Raw genomic sequence first — 27,443 nt, forward strand, 5'->3', positions numbered from 1 at the left:
TTTGCATGAAATGTTCCCTTGGTATCTCTAATGTTCTTGAAGATCTCTAGTCTTTTCCATTCTATTGTTTTACTCTGTTTCTTTGCATTCTTCACTGAAGAAGGGACTTCCCTATAGCACAGATGATAAAGAATCTGCCTGCAGTGCAGGAGACCTGGGTTCAATCCCTGGGTCGGGAAGATCCCTTGGAGAAGGAAATGGCAATCCACTCCAGTATTCTTGCCTGGAGAATCCCACGGACAGAGGAGCCTGGTGGGCTACCGTCCATGGGGTCACAAAGAATTGGACACGACTAAGTGATTAACACACACACTTAAGAAGGCTTTCTTATCTCTCCTTGCTCTTCTTTTGAACTCTGCATTCAAATAGGTATATCCTTCCTTTTCTCCTTTGCCTTTTGCTTCTCTTCTTTTCTCAGCTATTTGTAAGGCCTCCTCAGACAACCATTTTGCCTTTTTGCATTTCTTTCTCTCAGGGATGGTTTTGATAACCACCTCCTATAAGGTGTTGTGAACCAGCAATCCACATTTCTGCAGGCACTCTGTCTATCAGATGTAATCTCTTGAATCTATTTGTCACTTCCATTGTATAATCGTAAGAGTGTGTAGATGTTAATTCCCAAAGTCCCAATTCATCTCTTCTCTTCCAATCACCTTGGGTAAGTAAAGGTTTGCTTCCTATTTCTGTGGGTCTCTTTCTGTATTGTAAACAAGCTTACTTGTATCAGATATTAGATTCCACTTGGAAGTGATATCATATGATAGTTGTCTTTGTCTGATTTACTTTGCCTAATATGATAACGTCTAGGGCCCTCCACTTTGCTGTAAATGGCATGGTTTCATTCTTTTTTACGACTTGGTAATGTTCCATTGTGTCTACGTACCATGTCTTCTTTATCCACTCCTCTGCTGATGAGCACTTAGATTCCTTCCATGTCTTGGCTGTTGTGAATAATGTGGCTGTGAACATTGGGGCACATGGATCTTTTCGAGTTAGAGTTTTCTCTTGATAACAATGGTAGGTTTTGAGGCCTGAAAGACTCTGAGGGACAGGGAAAGGTTTGAAAGTAAGTGTGAGTCAAGGGCCCAGCCCTAAGGACCTAAAAATCCAGCAGGGGAGACGAAAGTAACATGAAACAGAACAACTGGGTATGGAACAGCTTGCTGTGTGCTGTGCCCCTTGTCATCTTTTACAGAAATGAAATATCCTCTTTTTCTCCACATCTTGACTTCTGCCTCAACAATACCTTCTGGAAATACTTTCAAGGCATCTAGTGCAGAACAAATGTATTTTTAAAGGCCATGTAATATTCCATGCTATGGACATACCATCATTTATTTGACTATTCTGTTGTTAATGGGTCATCTCCTTTTTTTCACTGTAATTGGCTAAAAGCTGTAGCAGTTAATGTCCTCATACTATATATATGTCCTGATGTGCTCAGATTTCTGCGGGAGAGTCTACCAAGACTGGCATGGTGGCAGAGGAGGGTGTGTGTATTTCTAATTTTAATAGATGCTGTCTTATTGCTTTCTAAAAAGGCTAGGATTCATACTCCACACACCATCCCACCCCAACCGACGTATAAGTGTCCTTTCCCCTCATGGTCACTTTTAATAGTTCTGAAGTTCTTTTTAAGTGTCTGACGTTGTTATCCATTTCAATGGCTACTAGGCAATATAAATGCCTTCTTGGAAATTGTTGGTTATCTTTACTGTCTTGTCTACTGCTCATCTTTTGCCTGGTGGTTATTATTATCCTTTCGGTTTTCCCCTTGGTTAGTTTGTAAGAGCTGTTTATATAGAATCGGTATCAACCCTTTGTCCTCTGTGTTACAAATATTTGGACCAGTGCTTTCATTTGTCTACTGACTTTGCTCACCAGCCAATTCATGAAGGATGGTAGCGGCAAACTGTGTTTCATCAGCTCAGAGAACATCCTAATTTGTTCCATAAGTTAACCAACCTTTTGGAAAGGTCCATGGATGAAGTGTGAGGTTGATGGGTAAGATGCAGTCGCCTCGTTGATGAACGTGGCAGCTCACTGCATCAGCTGAATTTTCTATCACTTAACGGTTTTCCAAGGTTCTTCAAACCATAGGGAGACATACCTACAGTATGCCTGATGTAGAGGAAAACACAGCTGATCTTTGAGCAGCTATAACGCACTCAGCCAGTCTCTCTTGTCCTTATGGGAAAAGAGCCCTGAAATACTGTATCGTTTTTCTTTTCTAGAAATCGCATCATCCTCAAAGCCTCATCCGCCTGTTGTGGGCAAAGTGACTCATCACAGCATTGAACTATACTGGGATCTGGAGAAGAAAGCAAAGCGGCAGGGACCCCAGGAACAATGGTTCAGGTTTTCTATCGAAGAAGAGGACCCCAAATTGCACACTTACGGTATCATTTATACGTAGGTGCAATGTTGAATTGCTTAATATTTTGCTTTGGTTTCTTGATTAGCTGGATTGGTTTCTGTTGTCTCCAAGAAGACTTGTTTTTTGAAATTAAAAGGATGAGAGAGCATCATTTGCATCCACTCTTTCTGTGAAGGATGAATTTCGGAAAAGAAGGGTGAGCAGTCGCTTTGAAATTAAACCTCCTAGACCTCTGAGAGCTCTGTAGGCTTCTGAAATATTCTAAGGGTGTATATTTCAAATCCGAAATGTGGAGGCAGAGTCAGAGGAGAGTTGGATGAAACCGCATGAGGTTCTCATCAGGCTGCCCTGGACACAGGTGTGAGGTTCCCATCAGGCTGCCCTGAACACAGGTGTGAGGTTCCCATCAGGCTGCCCTGGGCACAGGTGTGACAGCTCCCTGACACTCATGTTGCATCAGTGGTCCCTCGCTGACTCTTCCAACCCACCTGCCACCTCCCTCTCTCCTCCATCCGGGCCTGGCTTTTCGCCTTCCCCTTGAATGTGTTTCCTTCTGTTTTTATTTATTTATTTTATTTTTTGTGGCTGCACTGGATCTTCACGGCTTTGCACAGGCTTTCACTCGTTGCGGCGAGTGGGGGGCTCCTCTTCTTTGCAGTACGCTGGAGATGAGGTGACTTTTTCTCGTCGAGTTGACTTTTCTAGTGGCAGAGCACAGGCACTAGGCGTGCAGGCTCAGCAGCTGTGGCGCATGGGCTCAGTTCTTGCGGCACACAGGCTTAATTGCTCAGCAGCATGTGGAATCTTCTGGGACCAGGGATCGAACCCGTGCCCCCTGCTTTGGCAGGCGAACTCTTATCCACTCCGCCACCGGCAAAGTGCTCCTTCTGTTTGTAACACAGCTGGTTCCTCCACATCATGCACGTGTCATATCAAATACTGGCCCCTCCTCAAGAGGCTCCCCGAGGTAGCCTTCCTTCCAGCCCGCTGTCTTCTCTGCTGTGGCCGGGTTTCATTTTCTCGTGACGTCTGGCTCTGCTGGAGTCACTTTGCTGTTGGTCTCTTCATTTTCTGTCTCCCCCACCACCCCAGCATCTAAACTCCACAAGAGGCAGGTAAGATTCCTGCTTTGCTTCAGGCTGTCTCCCCAGCTCCCAGACAGTGTCGGCACACAGGAGGCCCTCAAAATACTTGTATCAAGAAGTCATTTGTTCCCCGCCGTGACCCTTAGCTTTTACTTTAATCCTTATTTCTTCCTTTGCCAGGTCTACTGCTTGTAAAATGACTTTGTATTTCAGGAAGAAGACTGAAAATGAGGTACCAGTATGGTTTTAGATGTAACTTTTAATTTTGACATAATCGCAGCTTCACATCTGGCTGTGAGAAATCGTTCAGACTGATCCCACGAACTTCTTACCCTTTCCCCAGTGGGGACGTCAGGGAGAGCTGTAGGGCAGAGTCATCATCCTGGTGACGATGAAGCCGTGATGCAGAACAGTCGCAGTGCTTGGCTGGACTTCGCTCAAGGTGGCATTGTGGTGAGGGTGCAAACCCAAACCACGGTATCCTGGCGATTTGATGAATGATTCTTTGTACCTAGAGAAAAAAAAATGCATGCACTTACATGAAAAAAACAAACAAATCCACCCTAAAGCATGAAAGATGATATAAGTATCCCTATATAGACAGAAAAAGATCCAATTTCTTTCCTGCTGTCTCTCTCAGTACCATGAGCCGAGCTTGGAGACGTCAGGTGGGGCTCTCCTAGGGGCTCCTTTACTTCCCGTCTCCATTTCTCCTGTGCTGTGTGAGCAGTCATGTCCACTGGCCTCCAGCCTGGGTTTCTCAGAGGTCTGAGTGCTGCCTGGCCTGGAAGCTCAGCTGGTTGGTTGCCTAGTGTTTCAGGACCTGTCCCGGAGGCCTTCAGACTCCCAACCCTGAGCTATCAGTGTGAGATGCTCAAGCTATCTCAGAGGATTAGCACAAGCCTTGACACTAGGTGGCAGAGTGAGACCACGTTAATCTTGACCTCTTTTCTTGGTTCCATCCCTTTCCCCCCAGGTGTGTCGTTAAAACTAGGAAATGCCTTTCTTTAAAAAAGCGGCAATCTAGACTACCTGACCTTGGGCTTGTGGGTTTAAGAACTTCGTTTCGAGCCGTCACTTTCTGTTCTTCTGCTCCACCAGCCAGTCTAGGATGGGTGCCATCATCTGGCGCGGGTGCCCCTTCTCACAGCCCGTGATCTAGCTTTTGTGAGTTCTCCCTCTGCACATCCTTTCGGTGCTGTCTCTCATTCGAGTCTAGCACGTCCCTCGGGAGGTTGCAAGGAGGATCTGTTTTCTGAGTTGTCCACTGCTGAGTCCCCAGGTCCTCCAGCTGTCCACAGTGGCTGATGTAATTGTCCACATCCCTTTTAGTTGCTGTGTGATTGTCCAAAACCCACATTTTCTTTTTTAACCTTCCTCTTGTCATGTTGTCTGCAATGCGTTTCCATTGCTTGCAGGATGAAGGTCAGACTCCTGCAGACTAACATTTGATGCTCTTCACTTTGCCCACCACCTGCCTTTCTTCCTGTCTCTTATTTCTGAGCACGAACCTTCCAGTGAAATCTGCTTCACGTCCTTGGACGACGCCTTGAATTTTCTTGCACGTGTGTTCAGCTGTTTTCCCTGTTCAGACCAATCTTCCCTCCCACCCTGCTCCATCCTTCCCTCCACCCAAGTCAGGTTCTGTCTTGACTGAGACGTTCCTTTTGCTCTCCTGTTATCTATCCCTCTAAATTCCTCCAATAGTCATTTCCCATATCATGCATCTCATTCATTCATTCAATCAGCACCTTCTATATGCCAGACATTGTTCTGGTTGCTGGGGATACCGCACTGGACAAACAGATCCTAATTCCTCCCTCGGGATGAGGAAGATGAATGATAAGGAAGGGGCAGAAGTGAAAACAGAGTGTGTCGGATGGTGGTGAGTACTGAGGAGGAGAAGCTGGGGGCTTGGCGTGGAGGTGAAGAAGGCTTCACTGAGCGGGTGACATCTGTGTGAAGGAGCCAGGGAGGGGTATCTGTGCGTGTCTGGAAGAACGTCCCGGGCAGAAGACACAGCTGGTGAAAATGCCTGGAGTTCCAGAAATGCTGAGCAGTGGTGTGAATGAGAGGGGTGACAGGGGCTGGGCCAGGGAGGAGACCCCTGGGGTCCCGGGGGCCGCCCCTATGCCAGGGGAGAAGCCACCAGGCCCCCATAAACCGTGGCAGATGTGGTGGTCTTGCCCCAGGAGGGTCAGTCTGGCTGCTGAGGGAGGAGCTGAGGTGGCCATAGCAGGGAGGATTAACTGCGCAGCGTCTGTAATAATTTAGGTGGGAGACAACACAGTGGTGAATTCAGGGTTTTAAAGACCGTTTTGAAAACTTTTGCTGGTGGACCAGGCGCGGGATGTGAGAGAAGGAGGATAGCAGGGGGCATCCGTGGACAACTCGAGGTTGGGAGCACCGCTGGATGACATACAAGTCCGTGGGCTTTTGGAGACCTGGTGTCCTAGAAAGCGTGGCGAGTCAAACACACAGGCCCCTGGCCCTGCCTCCTGGCACCTTCTCCGAGCCCTCAGCCAGCAGCACGGCCTGCCTGCCTTTCCCGGGGCTTGTTTTGCGGCTCCAAATGCTCTGATCCCCACCCTTGCCTCCGGAGGCCTGCAGGTTTCCGTCGCAGCCTCTGGCCAGCTTTCTGTCCTCCAAATGTTCAGCACCCACTTCCCGCAAATGTTTCCCAGTTGAGACGGACCGCGGGGCGTGATGAGAGCACCCTTCCTGTACCACCCATCTCCCCAGCGGCTCCCTCCTCACGTCCCCTCCTTCCTCACACCCTCTTCTTCCTCACGTCCTCTCCCTGCAGGGGCATTTTGCCCGCAGTGGAGCCACAGCCGCCACGGATAGCCTTGTCCGCCTGCTCAAAACCCCCACCCAGGAAGCTCCTGTGTGCTCTCGGACTGCCGAGCTTAGCTTCCAGTTGTGAAGCTTGGCCATTTGAGGACAGATATCACGGGTCAACGTGACCACTTGTCCACAGTACAGTAAGTCCCTTACATACGAGTGAGGTCCGTTCCAAGAGCGAGTCGATAAGTCCACTTTGAGTCCAGCAAAGTCCAACCAGCACAACCGGCTCTATAGTACGGTAACAGGGTTGTCATGCTTTTCACGTAAATGATACATAACAGCAAACAAGAGTACACAAAAGCACAGCCTCCTGAAGAGCGTGCACACACGTGACCATGTACGCCAGACACGTGAACTAACAACGGGCATGATGGGACCCACGTCTTTGCGAGTTCACAGCTTGAAGGTTCTCGTGTAGGGGACTTACTCCACAGTCACGTGCCAGCTGAGTGTCTGCCTGCGGGAGGGAGACTGGGGTGGAGGGCACCCGGGGGGCAGGAGCGGAGCCTGGTTTGTCCTTTGTGCCCAGGAGTTCAGCCCAAGGTGAGAGACGGCCGTCCGTTCAGGTGAGCTCCGTACTGGGGGTAGTCAATGCTCAGAAACCCTTCCGCCCGCCCTTCTGGTAGCTCCAGAGGACGCAGCCTCCATGACCGGCTGTCTTCACTGCGGGTCTCCCTTCCGTCTAGGGGCTACGCGACCAAGCACGTGGTGGAAGGCCTGGAACCGCGGACCCTGTACCGATTTCGGCTGAAGGTCACCAGCCCCTCCGGAGAGTACGCGTACAGCCCGGTGGTCTCGGTGTCCACGACCCGTGAGTATTCAGAACTCGGAGCCCATTTGTCTAATGGTGACCGGCCGGCGTGGAGGGGAAGATGCTCTGCTTTCTGCTCGGCCTGACCGCACGCAGAAACCGCTCCGTTTTTGAACGCCGTGATAACATTGTTCACTGGCCGGGCCTGGCCATCCCACAAGGGAAGTCGCGTTATGCTCAAACAAATGTGTTTTTGTGTTGGCTGGTGCTACCCTGGGAGCGCACATTCAGGAAAAAAAAGGATGACGTCACCTTTCTTAGGAAACAAGCCAGGGGGCGTGTGGGCCGCCCCAAGGGTTCCCAGGCTGAGAAGCAGGCTGCCCGCCTGGGGGACCTCAGGGGAGAGGTCTGCTTGGCATTTTGTCCCTTTGAGACAACGTCAGTGCATCGTCATAACTTGACGCATAAACCTGGTTCCGGGGGATGCCGTGGGTGAGGACATGTTGGGGGGGGACACACGTGTGTGGGGACGCAGTCGGGGAGGGGTGAGAGGCCGATTTAGGAGTGTAAATATTTTCTGTGATCATACTTTCCCTTTTAAAGGTTTATTTATTTTTGGCTGTGCTGGGTCCTCATTAATTTGCATGGGCTTTCCCTAGCTGCACCGAGTGGGATGACTCTTCATTGCCGTAGCGGCCTTCTCATTGCGGTGGCTTCTCTTGCCGCAGAGCACACACAGGTTCTAGAGCGCACAGGCTTCTGTAGTTGCAGTTCCCGGGTTCCAGAGCACAGGCTCAGTAGTTGTTGTCCATGGGCCTTGTTGCCCCGAGGCCTGTGGGATCTTCTCAGACCCGGGATTGAACCTGTGCCCCCTGGCTGGGCTTCCCGGGTGGCTCAGCTGGTAAAGAATCCACCTGCAATGTGGGGGACCTGGGTTTGATCCCTGGGTTGGGAAGATCCCCTGGAGAAGGGAAAGGCTACCCACTCCAGTGTTTTGGCCCAGAGAATTCCACGGACTGCATAGTCCACGGGGTCACAAAGAGTCGGACACAACTGGGCGACTTTGACTTTCCCCTGCACTGGCAGGCTGATTCTCCACTACAGAGCCACCAGGGAAGCCCTGTGATGGGTATTTTAAAGCATTTTGAAGGTGTGTGTCTATAACGCAGTGACATCTTTGAACTAGAATGCTGTGAAGATTAAAACGGTCAGAAGTGTTCCTCCCGGCCCACCCACTGAAAACACAGACAAACCTTTTTCTCAGTTGCATAAAGGGAATCCACCTCTTGTGAGTTAAATGTTATTTTCAAGTTTCATTCAGTGTAGCATTTGGCTTGAATACGGGTGTATATGTTTTCAGTGAGTTTCAGTCGTGTCTGTAAGGCCTTTACTCATGGAAGTTTTTGTGTGCAGGAAAGGTCATTCAGATTTTGGGTTGGTTCATAACAGCTTCCATTGCATGGGGGCCATGAGGGGGTTGGATCTCAGCTTAGCAAGCTGAGAATTTAGTTAAAGCTAAGAGTGGTGACATCATGTACACCCCCTAAACAGTGCTCAGCTGATTGTGAAGAAATTTAGTTTCAGACAAGACTTCTGACGTGAAATGGTCAATTCTGAAGATTCTGGTCAGAAAAGACGGCTTGACCCTGAAGCTGGAGAGGATGAACGCACTTGCTTTTCTGTGGAAGCTGTTGAGCTCCTGGAGTGTTTTAGGGGAAAGAAAAGGCAGACCTGTGTTAGCTCTTTGTGCGCTGGGAGAAGGCATAGAGAAGGGAGGAGAGCAGAGAGGAGAAACACGGGCGAAGGGAGCCCATAGGGTGAAGAGAGGCTCCGGGGGCCAGCTTTGGGGCAGGTGGCTCCCCCAGGCCAGCCTTCAGCTCCCTGCTGCCTTCCAGGGGCTCCACCCCTGCATTCTGGGGCACCCTCCCCTCCACTCCTGGGCCTGTCGAGTCCACTCCAGGGGCAGAGCTCTGCTCCGGGTGGGTCCTCGTGGGGCTGTCCCTGGCCTGCCGGGCACTCAGGCCCTCCCCCAGTACAGAGCCGTGTCTCAGGGTCTCCCCGCCTCTAGCAACACTCCATTGCCTCTTATTTTACATAGTCATTCGTCTTTCCTGGTTTCCACCTACTGTGCGCTGAAGGGCGAGGGTGATGGGTTAGTCATGTCTAATTATAGAAGATCCTTAAGACACGTGTGGGTGGATAGTGAACAAAATGCCCCAAGATAGACCCGGGAGGAGGAGGAGATGCTCTGACTGGCTCGGCTTGCTTTCCTGCGTGTCTCAGGAGGTGGTTCTGGTTCCCACTGGCTGGGGAGGTGCCCCTGAACCTGCCAGGTGAGCAGAACCAGATGCAGAGGGGCCTCTGGTGGCCACTGGCATCCTTAGTATCCCACCGAAGCCAGGGCAGGGGCTCCTGGGCCTTGTGGCCAGAGGCTACGGGGAGTCAGGGCACCACCTGGAGTTCTTCTAGGAAGACAGAGGACTGCCACCCGCCATAGCTCTTGGTCTGTCAGCTGACAGTGGCGGTGCTGCAAGCCCGGTGTGCCTTCTCCTTGCCCAGTGGACTTTGGAGAGGCAGCCATGGATAGCTGGTCCAGTGGTCCAAAGCCTTTGTCACTGTGGTCCATGGCTTCCGCGGGTCGAGAGACAAGGCCTCCTGCAGGGATGAAGGTGAGCTGGACACGAGGCTCCTGGCGATGCCCTGGGAGCCGGGCGTCTGGTCACAGTGGATGCGCCTGCGTCCAGGACGCGCACGGGACCTCAGGGCCCTCTCCCGGGTGGGAGGATCGGGTACCTCTTCCTTCTGGCTGGCTGCTGCTCGCTTAGGCTGTTACTATAATATACAAAGCAGACTCTCCTAAGGAGGCAGATTATGCTAAACAAAGAATTAAAAATGTGCGCATTATATAAAACAAGCGAAAATGCTTCTGTGGGTTGATAATTTGCATTCGGTTTGAAAGTGTTTTAATGAATCACAAAAGCATGTACTTTGCTTGAATAAAGGATGCTCAGCCTTTTTTTTTTCCTTCCCCAGGTAAAGTACACGAGACTCTTGCTTAAATGAGGCATGCAATTTTAATCAGTTGGGCCCTTAAAAAGAAAGAAAAACAGCTGCTGCTTCTTAATTGGCAAATATTTTCCCCAATGAGCTCATCATTTATTCACTGTTTTTAATAGAGACTTAAATTCCACCAAGAAAGGTGTTATCACCCCGCTTCAATATCTGCCACGGCATCTGCAGCTAAATGACCCTCCTAGAGAACGTGAGCTGAGGCTCCCAAATGCTTCTCTGTCCCCCCCTCCTCCTGGCCAGGTGTCCCCTCCCGAGGTCCTACCTGACCAGTGCCACCCGTCTAACACACATGGGTGCTCACTACTGGCAGCATCAGTTCAGTATTTGGAATTGTGGCACCCGGGCTCAACGTCAGAGGAACAGACCCACAGATGCAAAGCCTGCCTTTGTCATGTTCTGTTGAATGTACTGACGGCAGTCCCTTGGGCCAGACCCACGGTGTCTTGAAGGGCTTGGGGGCGGTGGACTGAAATGTTCTGCTCACCCTGGAATTTCCTCTCTGTTCTTCATGACTCCTGCCTAGAGTGGGAATAGGAGGAGCTGCTCTGCCCTGCACACAAGAGTCTTTGCATTTCTTTTCTGTTTCTTTGTCAATTCCTGTAACCAGGGAGACCTTTCAAGCCTTGGTGGTCCCTGTCGGGGCTGGTGGTCATACTCAGTTCCTCTTTGCCTTCCTGGCAGGGCTCTGAGAGGGTCAGTGAATTAATGCTGAGACAGAACTTCCATCCCTGATGGCAGTTACTGCTTCCTTTTGCTGGAGCTCAGCGAGCAGGGCGTAGTGAGCAATTATGTTGTTTTCCTTCTCTTCTATGAGGTGTCCCTTTGTTCTCAGAATGAGTTCAGAGGGTGCTGATGACCCGTTACAGAAGCCAGGACAGGCAACGTGTTGTTAGCTGCTGAGTTGTGTTTGACTCTTTGCGAGCCCATGGACTGTAGCCCACCAGGCTCTTCTGCCCATGGGATTCTCTGGGCAAGAATACTGGAGTGGATTGCCATTTCCTTCTCCAGGGGATCTTCCCGACCCAGGGATCAAACCTGGGTCTCCTGCATTGCAGGCAGATTCTTTACCGGCTGAGCCTCCGGGGACATTTATTTAAATTACATCCTAATATCATGATACCCTGGTCTCTGCTATGCGTGGTCCTCAAGCTTCTAAGCGTGAAATGAACTTCCTTCATTTTCTGATATTTGCCTGCTGCAGAGCTCCTTGGCTGGGAGGGGGAGGGCCCACACAAGGAGAGGTGTCCTGGGGCAGAGAAGAGGGGCAGCGTGGGCTGGAGGTGGTCAGGGGGCACTGTGCTGGGCGCTGTGTGTGCTTTTAGGACTTCCCTTCACATTCCAAGAAGTCAACACATTTCTGAAGGCTGCTATTAGGCCTCCCCTTTCCCTTCACACTTGGCAGGAGTTGGGGTTCTTAGGTGTGTATTTAAGATGTCTGCTTGTACCCAACGTTTAGTAAGAGTGGAAGCTTAGAGTGGACTGGTCAGCTACGTCAGCATCTAGTCAAGCTCCACACTCCTTCCTTGGACGACTCCCTCAGCCTTTCTTGTCCTGGTCTATGGTCTGAAGGAGGATCTAAAAGCATCGTGTAAAGTCCTAGATTCACTTAATAGGATCGAGTTAGGATACCATACTTTAAAATTCAGTAGAAATAGGATGAGCTTCTTATGTTCGTCTAGACAATTTTGGAGAAGGCAATGGCAACCCGCTCCAGTGCTCTTGCCTGGAGAATTCCATGGACAGAGGAGCCTGGCGGGCTACAGTCCATGGGGTCGCAAAGAGTTGGGCACAACTGAGTGACTAACACAATTCCTATGTTCCTCTAAACGATTCCATTCAAATCATGTATTTTTGTGTTTTTAGTGGCGATTGAAGTTTGCGATTCACAGGGGTGGGGTCGTTTTGGTGCAGTAACGGACTTACCCACCACACCATCCTTCTCCTTTCCAGGAAGGGAGAGGGAAAGGGAACTTTGGGTTTCGTTTGCTCACTAAAGGATAGATCATTTTAAGTCTGTCCAACTCTCAGCCTCTGCACTGTTGGTGTCTGGGGCTGGATAATTCAGGTTGTGGGGCTACCCTGGTCTGCAGAGTGTTTAGAGGCATCCCTGCCTCCAGCCCCTAGATGCCACTAGTACCAACCCTTAAGTTGTGACAACCAGTCACAATATCACCAGATTTCACTAAATGTCCCCTGGGGAGCAAACCTCTGTGTCCTCCCATCGCCCCTCCCAAAACCAAGGGGCTGGAGATGACCCCTCTCCAAAGGCCAGGGCCGGCTGTGGGCCTTGCCCTCTGATGGCTTATCGTGCTGCTTTTATTTAAGGCCCTGGGTTTAAAACTACGTGTGGGATGATGGAAAGGAAGTATAACGTAGCTGAGACGTCTTGAGGAGGTTGGCAAGCTCAAGCAGCCAACATGGTTGTTTCAAGAACAATTCTCACTCGGCTTAAATTTATTTTACCAGAACAGAAGAAAGGGTATCAGCTGAAGGTCATTCTGATAGGGATCCACTCATTCCTCTGCCCCTCTGTTTCCCGGCTTGTACTCTGTCCAGGGAGACTCCTCCAGGGAAACTGGCAGGAAAGGGGCTCCAGAGCTGGGAGCTGCCCTGGACCGTTTCTCTACTGGCACAGGTGACCAGGGACCTCTGCCAGCTGGATGTAAGAGGGAGGGTAAGGTGTGGGGTGAGCCCCAGGAGGCAGCTTGAGGTGCGATGCGAGAAGATGGTTGCGGGGGATGTTTTCTTTCAGAGTTGAGAATATAACAGCTGAAAGTCAGCCCCACAGCATGAAGGATAGGAGAGCCAGTGTGTGTCTCTTTCTCTCTGGTGCCCCCTAGAGTGAAGACTGGGGATGGACATTACTTAGTTCAGTCGCTCAGTCATCTCCGACTCTTTGCCACCCCATGGACTGCAGCACGCCAGGCCTCCTTGTCCTTCACCATCTCCCGTAGCTTACTAAAACTCATGTCCATAGAGTCGGTGATGCCATCCAACCATCTCATCCTCTGTCATCCCCTTCTCTTCCTGCCTTCAATCTTTCCCAGCATTAGGGTCTTTTTTAAGGAGTCAGCTCTTCACATCAGGTGGCCAAAGTATTGGAGCTTCAGCTGTAGCATCAGTCCTTCCAATGAATATTCACGACTGATTTCCTTTAGGATGGACTGGTAGGATCTCTTTGCAGTCCAAGGGACTCTCAAGAGTCTTTTCCAACACCACAGTTCAAAAGCATCAATTCTTCAGTGCTTAGCTTTCTTTATGGTCCAACCCTCCCATCCATATATGACTGAGTTCCTTAGACATGTTAGATGAACGAGCCCTTTGACATGACGGAAGCCAGGCATTATCAGCTCGATGCCTGTGGGGGCAGGGAGGATGCTACTTGTGTGTGGGAGGTTGGACACCAGGCAGAAGAAAGGTACCCTGCTTGGGGCCAGGGCACCTGCCACTCCATTCCTGTTACCTGCATGTATGTATATGTGCTCGGTCGTGTCCGACTCTTTGAGACTCCATGGACTGTAGCCCGCCAGCCTTATCTGCCCATGGAATTCTCCTGGCAAGAATACTGGAGAGGGTTGCCATTCCCTTCTCCAGGGGACCTTCCCAACCAGGGGCTGAACCCACGTCTCCTGTATTGCATGTGGATTTTTTTTTTCTTACTGCTAAAGACACTTAAATAATGTGCAGGTGCTGGTCTAGTGCTTTGTGTTATCTCATTTAAACTTAATCATCGACAAAGGTAGAAAGTCATGGAAGCTGAAACACATGAAGCCGTGAAATAAACGTCCTGCTGAACGGCTTCTTTCACATGGTTTTGCACTCTCACATGGCTCCTCTTTGAGCTTCGGCCCCATTCTCTTCCACGAGGAGTCACTGCACCAAGGGCCTCTCTTGTCCTGTTGCTCTGCTACTGTTTCTCAGGACCCTTCCCGGGCTCTCCCCCACTTGGCAGGCTTGCCCCCACTGTGAGGCTTTCTCACCATGTCCCACCTCTCTGGGTACGAGCCCTTCTGCCCCCACAAGGCCGAAGTGGATGTTATGTTCCCAGGGAAGGACTGACGGGGTGGGTTCCCAATGTTAAAACCATCTGTCTTTTCTTGTTTGTTGTTCACATGGCTTAGTGACTCCCTGGCAAACAAAACCAGCCCATCGAGATGATGGTGGAACTTTCCCTTGCTCGTAAGAGACGTTTATGAAGTCTTAAGAAATCTGAAAGGTTTATTTTTCGAATATCAAAATAACATCCACACAGCAGTGCTTTTATAACTTGAAAACGTCCCAAGCCTTTAGGACAGTCTAAATGTTCTTCTCTTAATATGTGAAAACAAGGTCTTTTTTCAGTAAAAGGAGGAGGGGAGTATGTCATGTAAGAGACACTCGGTGAAGCTGCCAGGTGCCTTCTTAGAGGTGAACATGAACTTCCACTCAAGGCCTCAGGAGAAGTAGAGCTGGAATGAATCTCCTTTCACTGTATTTTGGATGACCGCTTTCCATCTACTTTCTTCAGGAGAACCCATAAGTAGCGAACACTTGCATAGAGCTGTCAACGTGAATGATGAAGATCTGTTGGTGCGCATACTGCAAGGAGGGTGAGAGGACTCTGCCTTTTACAAATTTAGATCTTTTTAAATTCACAGCAGTGCTTAGAAGCTGGCTCCAAAATCGATCTCAGATGACTGGTGTGAGTTCAGTCTGGTTCTTAAGGATGACCATAGAAAGCCCCACATAAATGGCATTATTTAATGAACATTGAAGACAGAAATGCCAAGTCTGGGTGTCGCATTTTCTTCCCAGAAATAACTTCTGATTCTTGCTTATATGCCATAGCATTTGGGCAAATTTCATCCCTAACTGCCCATGTCTAATTCCTGATGAAATTAAGGAATCACTCAATCAGCTGTTTCTAATTCAGATGACTGATTAAAACCCTAGAGGGGAAATGGTGACCATGAATGCCACAGATGGGCTATCTGCAGCTGCTTCCCAAATGAAAAGGGGGTGATGTTACCCAGACCCTTTTTGAATTGATAGTTTTGAGCATCTTAGAAGATGGGGCTTCCCTTGTGGCTCAGCTGGTAAAGAATCTGCCTGCAATGTGGGAGACCTGGGTTTGATCCCTGTTGGGAAGATCCCCTGGAGAAGGGAGCCACTACCCACGCCAGTGTTCTGGCCTGGAGAATTCCACGGACTGTACAGTCCATGGGGTCACAAAGAGTTGGACACGAATGAGCAACTTTCACTTAGAAGACAGGTCATCTCTGAATTGAGGCTCTGTAAGCTGGAGAAGAGAAGGTTCCTGCAAAAAGCGACAGCTTCCAAGCTGCTATTTAAGAGCTTGGCTTTTTTCTCTGAGCAGCAGAGCTTCATGCCCAGTAGGTGAGACGGGATCAAGGGAGAACTGTGGCTCTCCCTCGTTCCAGGCTCATGTGGCGGGTGGAGCTGAGAGCCTGCAGCGCAGACACTGTGTCCTCTCCATAGTTGAGGGGGGCCTGCTCTTGGTGGAGGATTTTATCGAATTGCATAATGGTTCTGCATTGGAGAAAATGGCCTATTTCAAGTGAAATTACAGAAATTTCCTCCTCTTTCCTTGTGAATTTGGATCCTTTAACGTATTAGGCAGGGCAATCTAAGACAACAACAACTTAATGGCCCGGGAGGAATTGGAATTTTCGGGAAAATGAACCATTCTAACCACCTGTGCTCTGCAAGAGGCGTCAGCTGTGAATCCACAGGAAGTGGTGCAGGCGCGTTAATCTCTTTCTCCTCTGTGTTTTTCCCCAAGCAACGTGAAGGTTGATGTTCCCAATAAATTTGGCTTCACCGCCCTGATGGTCGCTGCCCAGAGAGGATACACCAGGTATGGCCCTTATCTCCTCATCCCTTAGCAAAGGGTGGAGCCCCTTGTTTGGGAGGGGGAAGGCTGTGGGGATTCTCTTTCCGAAACTGTGCCACATGTGGGCTGAACACCAACTCAGTGGCTCTTATCATAACACCAGACAACACGCAGGGGAGGACCTAATGTATAATCTCATGGTAAAGAAGAGAGGTAGCCATTTCAATGATATTTTTGCAAGGTATTTTATATGTCCTGGGGAAACTGGTTATTGGAATGTTAATTTCCTCATAAAGAAAAGGGGAGGGCTATTCATTCTGGAAAACAAACTTGTCTGATATGTTGCTCAGATAAAATTTCCATGGACACACTCCATTTTCTCTACTCTTAACAGAGATAAGCATAAATAATATTTTCCCATCATATTTATATTTTAACTACTAAAATGCCATTTTGAAAGAAATAGAACATGGATTTCCATTTATGCTACCATTTGAAAACATTTCAAATGGCCGTTAAAGTGACAATGAGTTAGTTTGATAGTTTGATAGTCTGGTTTGTTTCATATGGTGAAGTTTTTTGTTTTCAATGAATAATTCACATAAAGGGCAAAAACTTTTTTTTTGGTGTGGAGAGGTGGTTTCCCAGTTTAATAATACCTGGTCTTTAAAGCCAGCTGCCTCTGAAGATGGAGGAGAGTGTGTTGATAGGTCTTAAATAGTTGTTCATTTTTCCTGAGTTATCATGGGTTCTTACTCATCAAAACTGCTTATCCAGCAATACTGAAATTTGTTTTGTTTAGGCTTGTGAAAATCCTCATTTCTCACGGCACAGATGTGAATTTGCAGAATGGAAGTGGCAAGGACAGGTAGGTGTGGGCCCTGCCCTAAGTGGTCGCCATGCTTTGTGTTATTCGGCTTACTCCCAGAGGGCTTTTGACTTAACCCCAGTATTTTCTTGTTTCTCTTGACAGTACTGAGACGTGATAGGTTCCCAAAGGAATGATGGTGACTCAAAAGCTGGCTTGTTCATTTGTTACTTATTGTTAACATTCAACAGGGTAATTCTGGGGATATCTATTATAATGCACCTTCCCTCCTTAGCTCAGAGCCCAGCACACTCTCTGCATTCAGTAAATGATGGATGTTGAAATGGTTATCTCCAGCTGTGTGCTGGGCATTTGGCTGTAAGTGCCTGTGACACTTGGCACCTCCCTAAGGGCTCTCACTGCATTTTGCCTGACTCTGTTAACTGAAAGTCTTAGGTGCCTCTAGAGTGAGGAACAATCATGACAATTCAACTAGAGAACAACCTCCCTGAGGTGGAAGGACTGAGTGCATCACAGGAGAAGTTTATGAAAAGAACATGATACTCAGAAACTTGTTCTTATAATGATGTGAAAATTTTTTAGAAAGACTTAAAATTAATCATCAAGCTAGTGGTTGCTTAGTTAATTAATTCAAATCAACCAATAGCTATTGAATGACCATCACATGCCAGGCTTCACCATGCTTGGCACTTGGGTAGAACAGTGAACAAAATGCAAAGCCTTTGCTCAGGAGCTTGTAGTCATGTGATAGATGCAGAGTAAAGGTATCTGCATTGCGAATCGGTTTGTAAAGAGTAGCTAGAAGACCCTGATCATGCCTGGTTGGCCATGAAGAGAACATCAATTTCCAAAATCAGAAAGCCTGCCTACTGTGCCCTCTGGATATAGTGCAGCAACAGATTTTAGTAACATTGAAACAATCACTTACACACTTAAACAGTAGTGTTTCAAGTAACTCTTAGGTAATTTTGGAACTGAACCACAATGGTGTGTGGTCACTCACCTAGAATCAGACATCCTGGCATGTGAGGAAAAATGATAGTGCCTCAAAAAGGAAAAAGAAAAGAAAAGGCTGAGAGGTACCAAACAACAACAAAAAGAATTAAAAAATATAAATTAATTAAAAAATAAAAATTGCTGAGAAATAAAATGGACCAATTTCTCTTAAATCTCAGAAGAAAAAATTAGAAATCTGAAATGACTCAGAACAGAGAAAATTTAAACATGAAAAGAAATTGGTACGCTTATGTCTAAAATAGATTTGATCGAATCATTGAAACGGGTACTCATTTTTTTTTAGAGAAAATTTAAAACCATTAAAATCAACCCAATAAGCAGAACATCTGAAATATCCCATATCCATACAGTAAACTGGAAAATGTATTAAAAAGCTTACCCCCCAAACAGGTTCTGTGGTTTGTCTGTTCTAATGAGTTTGTTCAGATTTTCTAGGTACTGATAGTGACCTTGAACTTCTCCAGAGCAGAGAGAAGTTGGGGAGCTACAGAGGATAGCCTTATTGCTAAAATCTGGTAGAAAGAAAGCAATTCGCATGTATTTATGTGAAGACATTTATGTGTCTTTTCCATCCCAACTAAGGGGCTCATGTAGGAGGGTAAAGGTGTCTTGATTAGGAAATTTCTTAATATAATACTTCTCATAAGTAGACTAAAGGTGAACCCTGTGTGTGCGCGTGTGAACTAACCCTCTCTTTTTGTACTTAAATTTTTTTTTTTTAGCAATGACTTTTTGAGGAGATGGGATCAACTATCTTAGAGGATGCCCTATGCTTGTGATCTGCTCAACTGTCTCCTAGGTGTGAAGGAGGCATTTAACTTGTTTGTTATTCCTAATAAAGTTAAAATTAGGTTTAACAGATTGATTTGATTCAGGTTAACATCTTTAGCAAGAGCACCTCAGGGCCGGTGTTGTGACTTCCGTTTTCAGGGTTGTGATGCAGGTTGGATATTCTAGTTCCGATCCTTTGGTTAGGGTATAACAGCTAAATCCTTCTTTTGTAAAGATAATAGTTTCCTATCACAATTAGAAAGTAATCTATGTTCTAGGAATTCAGTACATGTGAATATCCTATTCTCCATTAACCTTTCATACAAAAATTTTAGCATCCACCGTGATCCTTGCCTAAATCACTGTTTAATTGGGACTTGCCGAAAAGTGATTTTCTAATTCCATGATTCCTCCCATATTTATTTTGCTGGTGGTCGTCTTTTAACAAGAGCTTTCCCTCACCAACTGAGGATGGACTTATTTTATTCTATAAACACAACACATATGTTTATTTTAAGCACAATAAAATGTTTATTTTTCTTTTAAGTGTCAATATTTAGAGGAAGGATTTCATTTAATGGTTATCTCTAATACAGCCCAGTGAGACTTTTTCTTTTCTTTGCCTCTGTTGACTATCACCATGGACTAGTAGGTATGTTTCAAATCTGACATTTTACTCATTTGCCGTGATTATTCATTGTTTGGAGGTTTAATTCACATGCCATAAAATTAATTTTGCTAAAATGTACAACTCAGCCTTTAAAAATATATTAACAAAGTTGTGCAACCACCATTATTCTATAACTCTAGAGGATTTCCATCAGTCCAGAAGGAAGCTCTGAATTCATTACAGTCACACTCCATTTCCTCTCCCTCCAGCCCTGGAAACCACTAATCTGTCTCTATGGACTTGTCTATTCTGGACATTTAATATGAGTGAACTAATACACCACATGGCCTTTTGTGTCTGGTTGCCTTTATTTTGCATAATGTTTTAGGGGGCACCTACCTTGTAGCCTGTTTCAGTACTTCATTTCCTTTTTACGGCTGAATTCTATTGAATGGATGTACCACAGTCGATTTATTAGTTGATAGACACATACATGTTATGTGAATAATTTTCTTGACTTTTCCACCCAAATTAGGATTTATCTCTTAGGTTTAAACCAGGGAGGATACATATGGACCTGAGTGTGGTGACTGTACTTAACAGCCAAATGTTTCTTCTGCCGTGTGTTGCAGTCTGATGCTTGCATGCTATGCGGGACACCTGGATGTTGTGAAATATCTCCGAAGACACGGTGCTTCCTGGGACACCAGAGACCTGGGAGGCTGTACGGCTCTGCACTGGGCTGCAGACGGAGGCCACTGCAACGTGATTGAGTGGATGATAGGGGACGGCTGTGAGGTGTGGGGCCCGCCTCATCAACTGCACACGTGGAGGGAGGAACCTAGATGCTGTTCCACAGGTTCAGGGGAAGCAGGGCCTCCTGTGGATGCCTTTGATTAGCTGAACCAAGCAACACTGGAGGAAGTTCTCTGACTTATGAGCAAGAAGGTTCCTGAAGCCTTGGGACCAAAAAGATCATTATAGGATTTCAACGATAGTGAGGCTTCAAGGTTGTCATGGAGGTTCAACTTGTGTGGGGGGAAAAGGAAACTGCTGAATGAACCCAAAGCTGGACCTGATGTTGCTTCTACTTTGTTTATTCCTTTGTTCCTTTCCTCATTTATCTCTTCTTTCCATCTGCCAGCAAAGCTTGGTTGTGTCTTGACCACACACCAGATACTGTCACAGGTGCTGGACACACCGAGACGTTCAGAACTCTTACGGTCACAGTGCAGCTTACTGCTTTTAGAATTAGATCATTTTTTATTCTTTGCTTTAAGATGAATCATTACAGAAAATTTCCAAAGAGCAAACTATATCAAAAAGAGAGCATTCCAGCTCTTGTGTCTTTGCTTCGAAGCAGGTGTTGCTCCTGGTTTCAAGTCATCAGGAAGTACAAGTCTACATTGGCAAATAGAATTAGAGTTGTTTGGACATCTGTAGATACTTTGAAGTTGGGCAAATGGAATTAGCTCAATTACGGTAACTGCTGATAACTTTCAAAACTTCAGTTCAAGACTTCAAAGAAGTTAAATAAAGATTGTAGGGCATGGAAATAAGGAAAGATGGACAAAATGCTGTCCTAATGGTGAGTGCCAGATGGCACAGGGTTTTCAGAAGTTAAACCGATGACCTGGAAAGTAAACTTGGAAGTAGGAGAGTTAGGTCTCCTGGAAGATGCCTGTAGATTTGCTCAGGTTGTCTCTTGAGAGTGACTGAGGGCAAGCAAGGCTTAAGCTGTGGGATCTCACTGGTTATAGAGTGCTGGGGAGAGGGCCCCTTGAAGGAAAAATACCTCAGTCATTAACGTAAATCCCTTTATTACATTTCTTGTTTTCTTTGTTTTAGAAACGTGCACAGAGGGTCCAAAGGGTCAGCCTGTGGCCTTGGTGGTTAGGGCTGGCCCACATCTGCCTTGGGCGGTAGTGACAGGCACGTTCCTCTTGTTTGGTTTATGACGAGTTCTGCTCATGCTTTGGACCCAGTGAGAATCTGTAGTTGAAAACGATGGTTGACCTTTGCTGAAAGAAGGGCAGGTCTCTGCCACCGACATTTAAATACTGGAATTTTGGAAGCGTAGGCTCTCTGTGCTTCAGTTATGGACACACTCATTTGGGGTGAATACCATCTTTTTCTGTAGAACTGCAGCTCCATAAATGCGTCCATTGAAGATTTCTGTGTGGCCAGCAAGTGGCATGTAGATAATCTCAGCACAATGGAGGGATGGGCCTGGGAACAAATCCATCACCACCCATCTTCTTGAATCGAATGATCTGTACTGAGTGTGACTTACTTCCATGAGGAACCATTTCTACATTTAATGAGCCACGTGACCTCAGGAAGGCCATCTGACTTTTCTGAGGTTTGGTTTAAACATGTGTAAACCAGGAATAAAAATAGCTACCCCTGTTTCATCTTCAGGACCCAAAGAGAAAATGTGCATGAGAGTGCCCTGAAAATGTATACAGCACCCTATAATTGCAGGCAATTATTTTATTATTATTTAACCATAACAGAGCTTGCTGCCCAGAAAGGTTATTTGTTATTTGCAGGGGGAAGAGCTGCAAATCTTAATGGTGTTGCAGAGGGTAATCTGAAACATACAAATCACCTGCAGGGTCTTAAAGCTCTTCCAGCAGGTCCTTGTTTGTTATTCTGGTCTGATGTTTTACTGAAGCTGTAGATTTCTTTGAGTAATTCTTCTGTAACAGAATTAGGTGTGTGTGTGTGTGTGAGTGTGTGTGCATCCAGGTATCCATCTGTGTGCACATGTGTATGTTTCCTTCAGTATCATGCCTCATGGATTGATGAAGTCTTTATGGAATTGAAGGAGACAACATTTGCATTCCCTTATTTTAAAATGTCTTTTAAAACACAAAATTGCGAGATGTTGGTGTAGGTTAGGCTATTGGGAAATGGCCCATCTTGTTAGCAGGCAAACTCTTGTTTTGGACAAGGCATTAGGTTGGCTAATTTTTCAGGCTGGACTTCATGTCAGAGATCCGGTTGCTTTGTATTTACTTGTAATTCTTCTGCTTAAAATTAATACCTATTGGTAAATATCAGGGTGGGTGTTTATATTCCTGTCTTGTTCCAGAAGGGACTTAACGTTGCTTACAAAGATACTTAAAAAAAGAAGCAGAAACTATAAAAACAGGAGAGGAAAGTTAGGCAGGAGAAGATAAGGCAGCTCATATGGGGCCAAGGAGAAGGGGATTATGTTCCTTTTTCTATCCCATCTTCTTTCCCTTTGAACGCTGTGTAAATGAAGATGCTCATGGGTGGTGAGAGGCATCTTGGGGCCTGTCTGCATCCTTTAAAGTGGCCCAAACACAGATGCTTACTGAGTAAATGTGAACAAAGTCAGCACAGTCCAGCTGATTATCACTAGGTCTAGAAAGACTGCTATCTAAATCGGGGGAATTGGGCAAGTAGACATTGCTTTATAAGCTTCCCACAAGTGATGTGCAGGACAAGAAAGTGGGCTGAGAGCCACTCACCCTGTGGCTGCGCAGGTGGACGCTGTGGATGCTGGTTCCAGGTGGACCCCACTCATGAGAGTCTCTGCAGTCTCGGGGAACCAGGAGGTTGCCTCTCTGCTGATTGACGCAGGCGCAGACGTGAATGTGAAGGACAAAGACGGGAAGACCCCTCTGATGGTACGACTTGCTCCGTGTAGCGCCTGGCTTGATGTGTGGGATTAAGGTCACAGCTGCCCCGTAAGAGCCCTTCTTTTGAGCTCAGCTGCATAAAAGCACCAGGTTTGGGTGGTGTATGATTCCCCACTGGTCTGTGGATTAAGACATGGTGATGTCATCGTGGCATTTTTCTGGGGGAGCCCAGGCTAGTATCTTCGTAGTCTTTTTACGACTATTTCTTGAAGCATTGCCAACTCCAGTCTCTGGGGCCATTTTGGGATCGGAACAAAGGAGTGCTGTTCTCTGTCTGGGTTTGGCCTCGGCTGTATTGTCTCACAGGGAGGAAAGCAGATTTCCTTTCCATTTCCCTTGTGTTTGCCGGCGCTGTGCAGTGGGGTCCACACGCCCATCCTGCAAAGCCCCGCTGGCCCCTGTCGGCTCTGCCTCTGGAGGGTGTTGCTGGTGGATGTCCTGGACCCGCCTGCACCGAGATCCCCTTCCTGCTCACACCCCACTGTTGACCTGTTTTCTAGGTGGCTGTGCTGAATAACCACGAAGAATTAGTCCAGTTACTTCTTGACAGAGGGGCAGATGCAAGTGTGAAAAATGAGGTATGTGACTCCATCTCCATCTCAAGATTTCCCTGGAGGGCAGGAGGGAACAGAGGCACGAGAGAATTTTTTTTTTTTTCTTGTTTTGTCTTTCAGTTCGGCAAAGGTGTCCTCGAAATGGCCAGAGTTTTCGACAGACAGGTTGGGATGTTGTTGCTGCCCGTTGAGGCTAATTTTGTAGCATTTAAAAAAAAATTAGAAAACCCCAACTCTTGGATGACATGCACCTGTTTTTGTGTATCTAGAATGTCCTCTCCTTATTAGAAGAAAGGAAAAGAAAGCAAATGCTGAAGAAGTCGTCTGTTCGCTGACCAGGGAACCTCTTACTTCCTCTCAAAGCCCAGTGAAACAAACCAAAGCGGGACTTGAACTGGAAAGAAGAAATTCTGTGTCTCTGAGGGCTATACATTTAATTACTTATTTAGTTGAAGATTCACAGTGACTTTTGTAACATACAACTGTTCCCACTTTGAAATACACCTTTTTACCTAAATGTGCGTGGCGGTGGTGTTGTCACTGGGCATCTGCAGGATGAGGATGTTTTCCTGAACTTGGAGTTACACGCGAAACAAAATATTTAGGTCCCAGAGATGGAGATGCATAGCAACATACCGGTCTCCCTCTTCCCGCTCCCATCCTCCAAGCTGTCTGCCCTCCGAGCCACCCCTGGAGCCGGTGGAAATTCCCGCCCCCCATGTGTTCTCAGTTCTGTCCTTCCCTCCCAACCTAAGGCCTTGCAGCCGTGTTGCCAGGTGATGCTCCCTCCTGGAGGGACACTCCTCCAGAAAGCCTAGGAGGCCATGAGCAGAGTTTTCTGGTCAGCTCTTGGCCTCACATCAAAGCGCGAGATACATATTTCAAGACTCCGCTTCTGCTGTTAGAGGAGTCTGTTTAGCACAGCCCGGTCTGAGGCTCTGTTTGCATAGACTCAGGCCCTGATGATGAAAGACCTGGCCTGCTGGCAGCTTTGCCAATGAGGAGTTTTATTTCACTGAGTCCTTAGAGCAGAAAGGGTTTTGATGCTGATCGCTCAGATCCAACACAAACAGGAATGGACAGGTCTGCCGCTTGGGGACTCAGACACAAAAGTGTTGGTGCTTGAACTCAGTGGACACACTTAAAATCGGCAAAGAAGGGAGCTAGCTGACCACATGCATTTTGTGTCTTCAGAGAGACGAGCTAGTTAACTCGGCCCCGAGAGAAGACAGGCTACAGAGGTCTGCCCAGGACAGCAATCTTCTCTGCAGGGAAAGACCAACTTACAGGTAATAAAAGTGCCGAAACTTTAGGGGAAGGGCATGGGGCAAAAGCACACAATCAATTTTATTGATGTTGGCAATTTTCCGCTTCATTCCATATTATTTATAGAATGGGCTTCCCTGGTGGCTCAGTGGTGCAGAATCTGCCCGCAGTGTAGGAGATGTGGGTTTGATCCCTGGGTTGGGAAGATCCCCTGGAGGAGGGCATGGCAGCCCACTCCGGTATTCTTGCCTGAAGAATCCCATGAACCGTGGGGCTCATGCAGTCCTCTTCTTAGCTGTTTCACTACGTTCTACCTTTTGTACAAATGCTTACTCCTCTAGATTCGCTAGATTTAAAAAATCCCTCTAGAAATCAGAGCATTATCACAGGTCTCCAAGGCTCCTTTCCCCTGTCGTAATCAATGTTGACATTCACCTCAACTTCATTTCTCCATCTGTTGTAGATGATATTAATGAGCTCTGGAAAGAGGGCATGCCCCTTCTTGTGGGCCTCAAGCTTGGCCACATAATGGGGCTGACTCTGGTCAATGAAATGTGCATGGAAATAGATGCTGCCTGTCTGAGTGGGAGCTTTAAGAACCTCCGGTCCCTTTTCCCTCTGTCACAAGACCAGCCATGACTTTGACAGAGGCTGCTCCACAGGCCAGGGTCCCGATACCAGAGCCTAAGCTCACCCAGAATGGACATGATGTGAGTGAGAAATAGTCCTTTTGTGTTGCGAGTCACTGAAATTGAAGAGTGGCTTGTCACTGAAGTGTAACCTAGCCCAAAATGACTGCCTGGAAGGTCCTAGCATAGATCTGTGAATCACATTTTCCACTGAAGCACCTCTCAAGTCCTGTGGTTTCCAGTCTTACTTGACTCACACTTTCTCCCTTCCTTTCCTTCTCTCCTTGTCTTGCCTTTCCTTTAAATTCAGACTTTAAAATTCAGGAATGGGCATTGAATTTTATCAAATATTTTTTTTAGCATCTTTGCCAATCATATTTCCCAACATGCTATCAATTCGCTGACTTGGATTACTAGATTTTAAAATACTGAGCCATCCTTATATTCCTGAGATGATCTCATCAGGCTCAGTGGGCTTGGGTTCTATGTGCTCATGTGCTGTGTGTTTCTTTTTAATCTTTTTCCTGAGTGAGACTAGATGGAGGCTTATCTTGTGTTTTTAATTTTTCCCAAGGAAGCAACCCATGCTGTTATTAGTTTCATTTTCCCCAATTAATTTATACTTTTCATTTCTGAACTGGAATTCCCTCTGGACTGAACACCCCAGGAAAGGCCATGAGCAGTGGATCATCAAAAGCATCGCAGGCGGGCGCCTGGAATTCAGGGAGTCTGAGAAACGCGGCTGTAGACTGTGCTGTCACGGTTGGTCTCATTCGCTGTTTGCTACATAATCTGCTGTTCACCTTTGACTGAAGAATCAGTGCATTTCTAGGACATAGTTTTTCTACCTTCGGTGCATTATAATCTTCAGAATTTGAACCTTTTAGATCTGAGTTTTACTTCATGCATTAATGTACAAAATTATATAATTTTTCCAGAGGCATTTTGAAAGGTGCATGCACATTCTGTGTGTTTGAAGTATCCTATTTGACATACATATATATATATATATATATATATATATATACACATACGTATATCAATTGATCTACATTATTAGCTATGTCTGAGGCCTTCTATGTACATACTTTGTTACTTGCTTTCTCATGGGTGGAAGGTGGGAAAAATAAGGACCCTTGTTACCATCCTGTAAATTTGTTTTCTTAATGAAGTTCTTTATGAAATCAGAGTCTATTAAAAAAAATTGTAATAGATTTCCATTTGCACTTAGATTTTTACTCTTCTGTGTAAATATTTCTAGTCCTGCTTTCTTTCTTTCTGAATTTATCTCTTCTATAAATGAGGTGAGCTTTAAAACTTTATTTTGATAAGTTGTATATCACATTGTTTAGAAAAGCTATTAGGTCTCCCCCACCTCTAGTATGGGCTTCCCCGGTAGCTCCGCTGGTAACTGAACTAGCCTGGAGAAAGGATAGGCTACCTACTTCAGTATTCTCGGGCTTCCCTGGTTGTTCAGATGGTAAAGAATCTGCCTGCAATGCAGGAGGCCTGGGTTCGATCCTTCGGTTGGGAAGATCCCCTGGAGATAGGGCATGGCATCCCACTCCAGTATTCTGGCCTGGAGAATCCCCGTGGACAGGGGAGCCTGGTGGGCTATAGTCCATGGGGTCGCAAAGAGTCGGACACACCTGAGCGACTGCGCACAGCACAGCACACCCCTAGTGTACGTGTGAAAAGGCATACAGACATCTTCCCTCCTCATCCCACCCCCTGATGGGCTCATGTGGATTGCAGCACTCATCTCCTGACCCTCCAGCTCACCACCCTTCTTAAGGTTCTTGCTGTTTAGTTGCTAAGTCGTGTCTGACTCATTTTCGACACCACGGACTGTAATCTGCCAGGCTCCTCTGTCTGTGGGATTTCCCAGGCAAGAATACTGGAGCAGGTTGCCATACCATTCTCCAAGGGGTCTTCCCGACCCTGGGACTGAACCCGGGGTCTCCTGCGCTGACAGGCAGATTCTTTACTGCTGAGCCACCAGGGATGCCCCTGTTAGATTCTTATGCATCTCGTGCATCTATACATGGATGAGAATACAGATACCTTCTCCAACTTAAGAGCTCCCCCGCCCCTACATTGGTAAAAATCTCAGTAATGAATGGGACACCTC

General features: G+C 47.0%; 1 protein-coding gene across 5 annotated transcripts in view; it reads left to right on the forward strand.

Annotated features, from left to right (window-relative positions):
* Positions 1 to 23,934, forward strand: part of FANK1 (fibronectin type III and ankyrin repeat domains 1) — a 107,594-nt gene extending 83,660 nt beyond the window's left edge. For 3 of the 5 annotated variants that reach the window (XM_061403992.1, XM_061403993.1, XM_061403991.1), the window contains 10 exons: positions 2,235 to 2,412; positions 6,996 to 7,120; positions 14,640 to 14,721; positions 15,915 to 15,989; positions 16,768 to 16,833; positions 19,825 to 19,990; positions 22,708 to 22,851; positions 23,364 to 23,441; positions 23,538 to 23,582; positions 23,687 to 23,934. In XM_061403992.1, coding sequence (XP_061259976.1) covers positions 2,235 to 2,412; positions 6,996 to 7,120; positions 14,640 to 14,721; positions 15,915 to 15,989; positions 16,768 to 16,833; positions 19,825 to 19,990; positions 22,708 to 22,851; positions 23,364 to 23,441; positions 23,538 to 23,582; positions 23,687 to 23,752 — 1,025 coding nt within the window. In that variant the 3' untranslated portion in view covers positions 23,753 to 23,934. The remainder of the gene's footprint in view (positions 1 to 2,234; positions 2,413 to 6,995; positions 7,121 to 14,639; positions 14,722 to 15,914; positions 15,990 to 16,767; positions 16,834 to 19,824; positions 19,991 to 22,707; positions 22,852 to 23,363; positions 23,442 to 23,537; positions 23,583 to 23,686) is intronic. The other 2 variants (XM_061403994.1, XM_061403995.1) reach the window with 1 other exon arrangement.
* Positions 23,935 to 27,443: the final 3,509 nt, after the last annotated feature.

This window comes from Bos javanicus, chromosome 26 (assembly GCF_032452875.1).
Source record: "Bos javanicus breed banteng chromosome 26, ARS-OSU_banteng_1.0, whole genome shotgun sequence".
Lineage (NCBI taxonomy): Eukaryota > Metazoa > Chordata > Mammalia > Artiodactyla > Bovidae > Bos > Bos javanicus.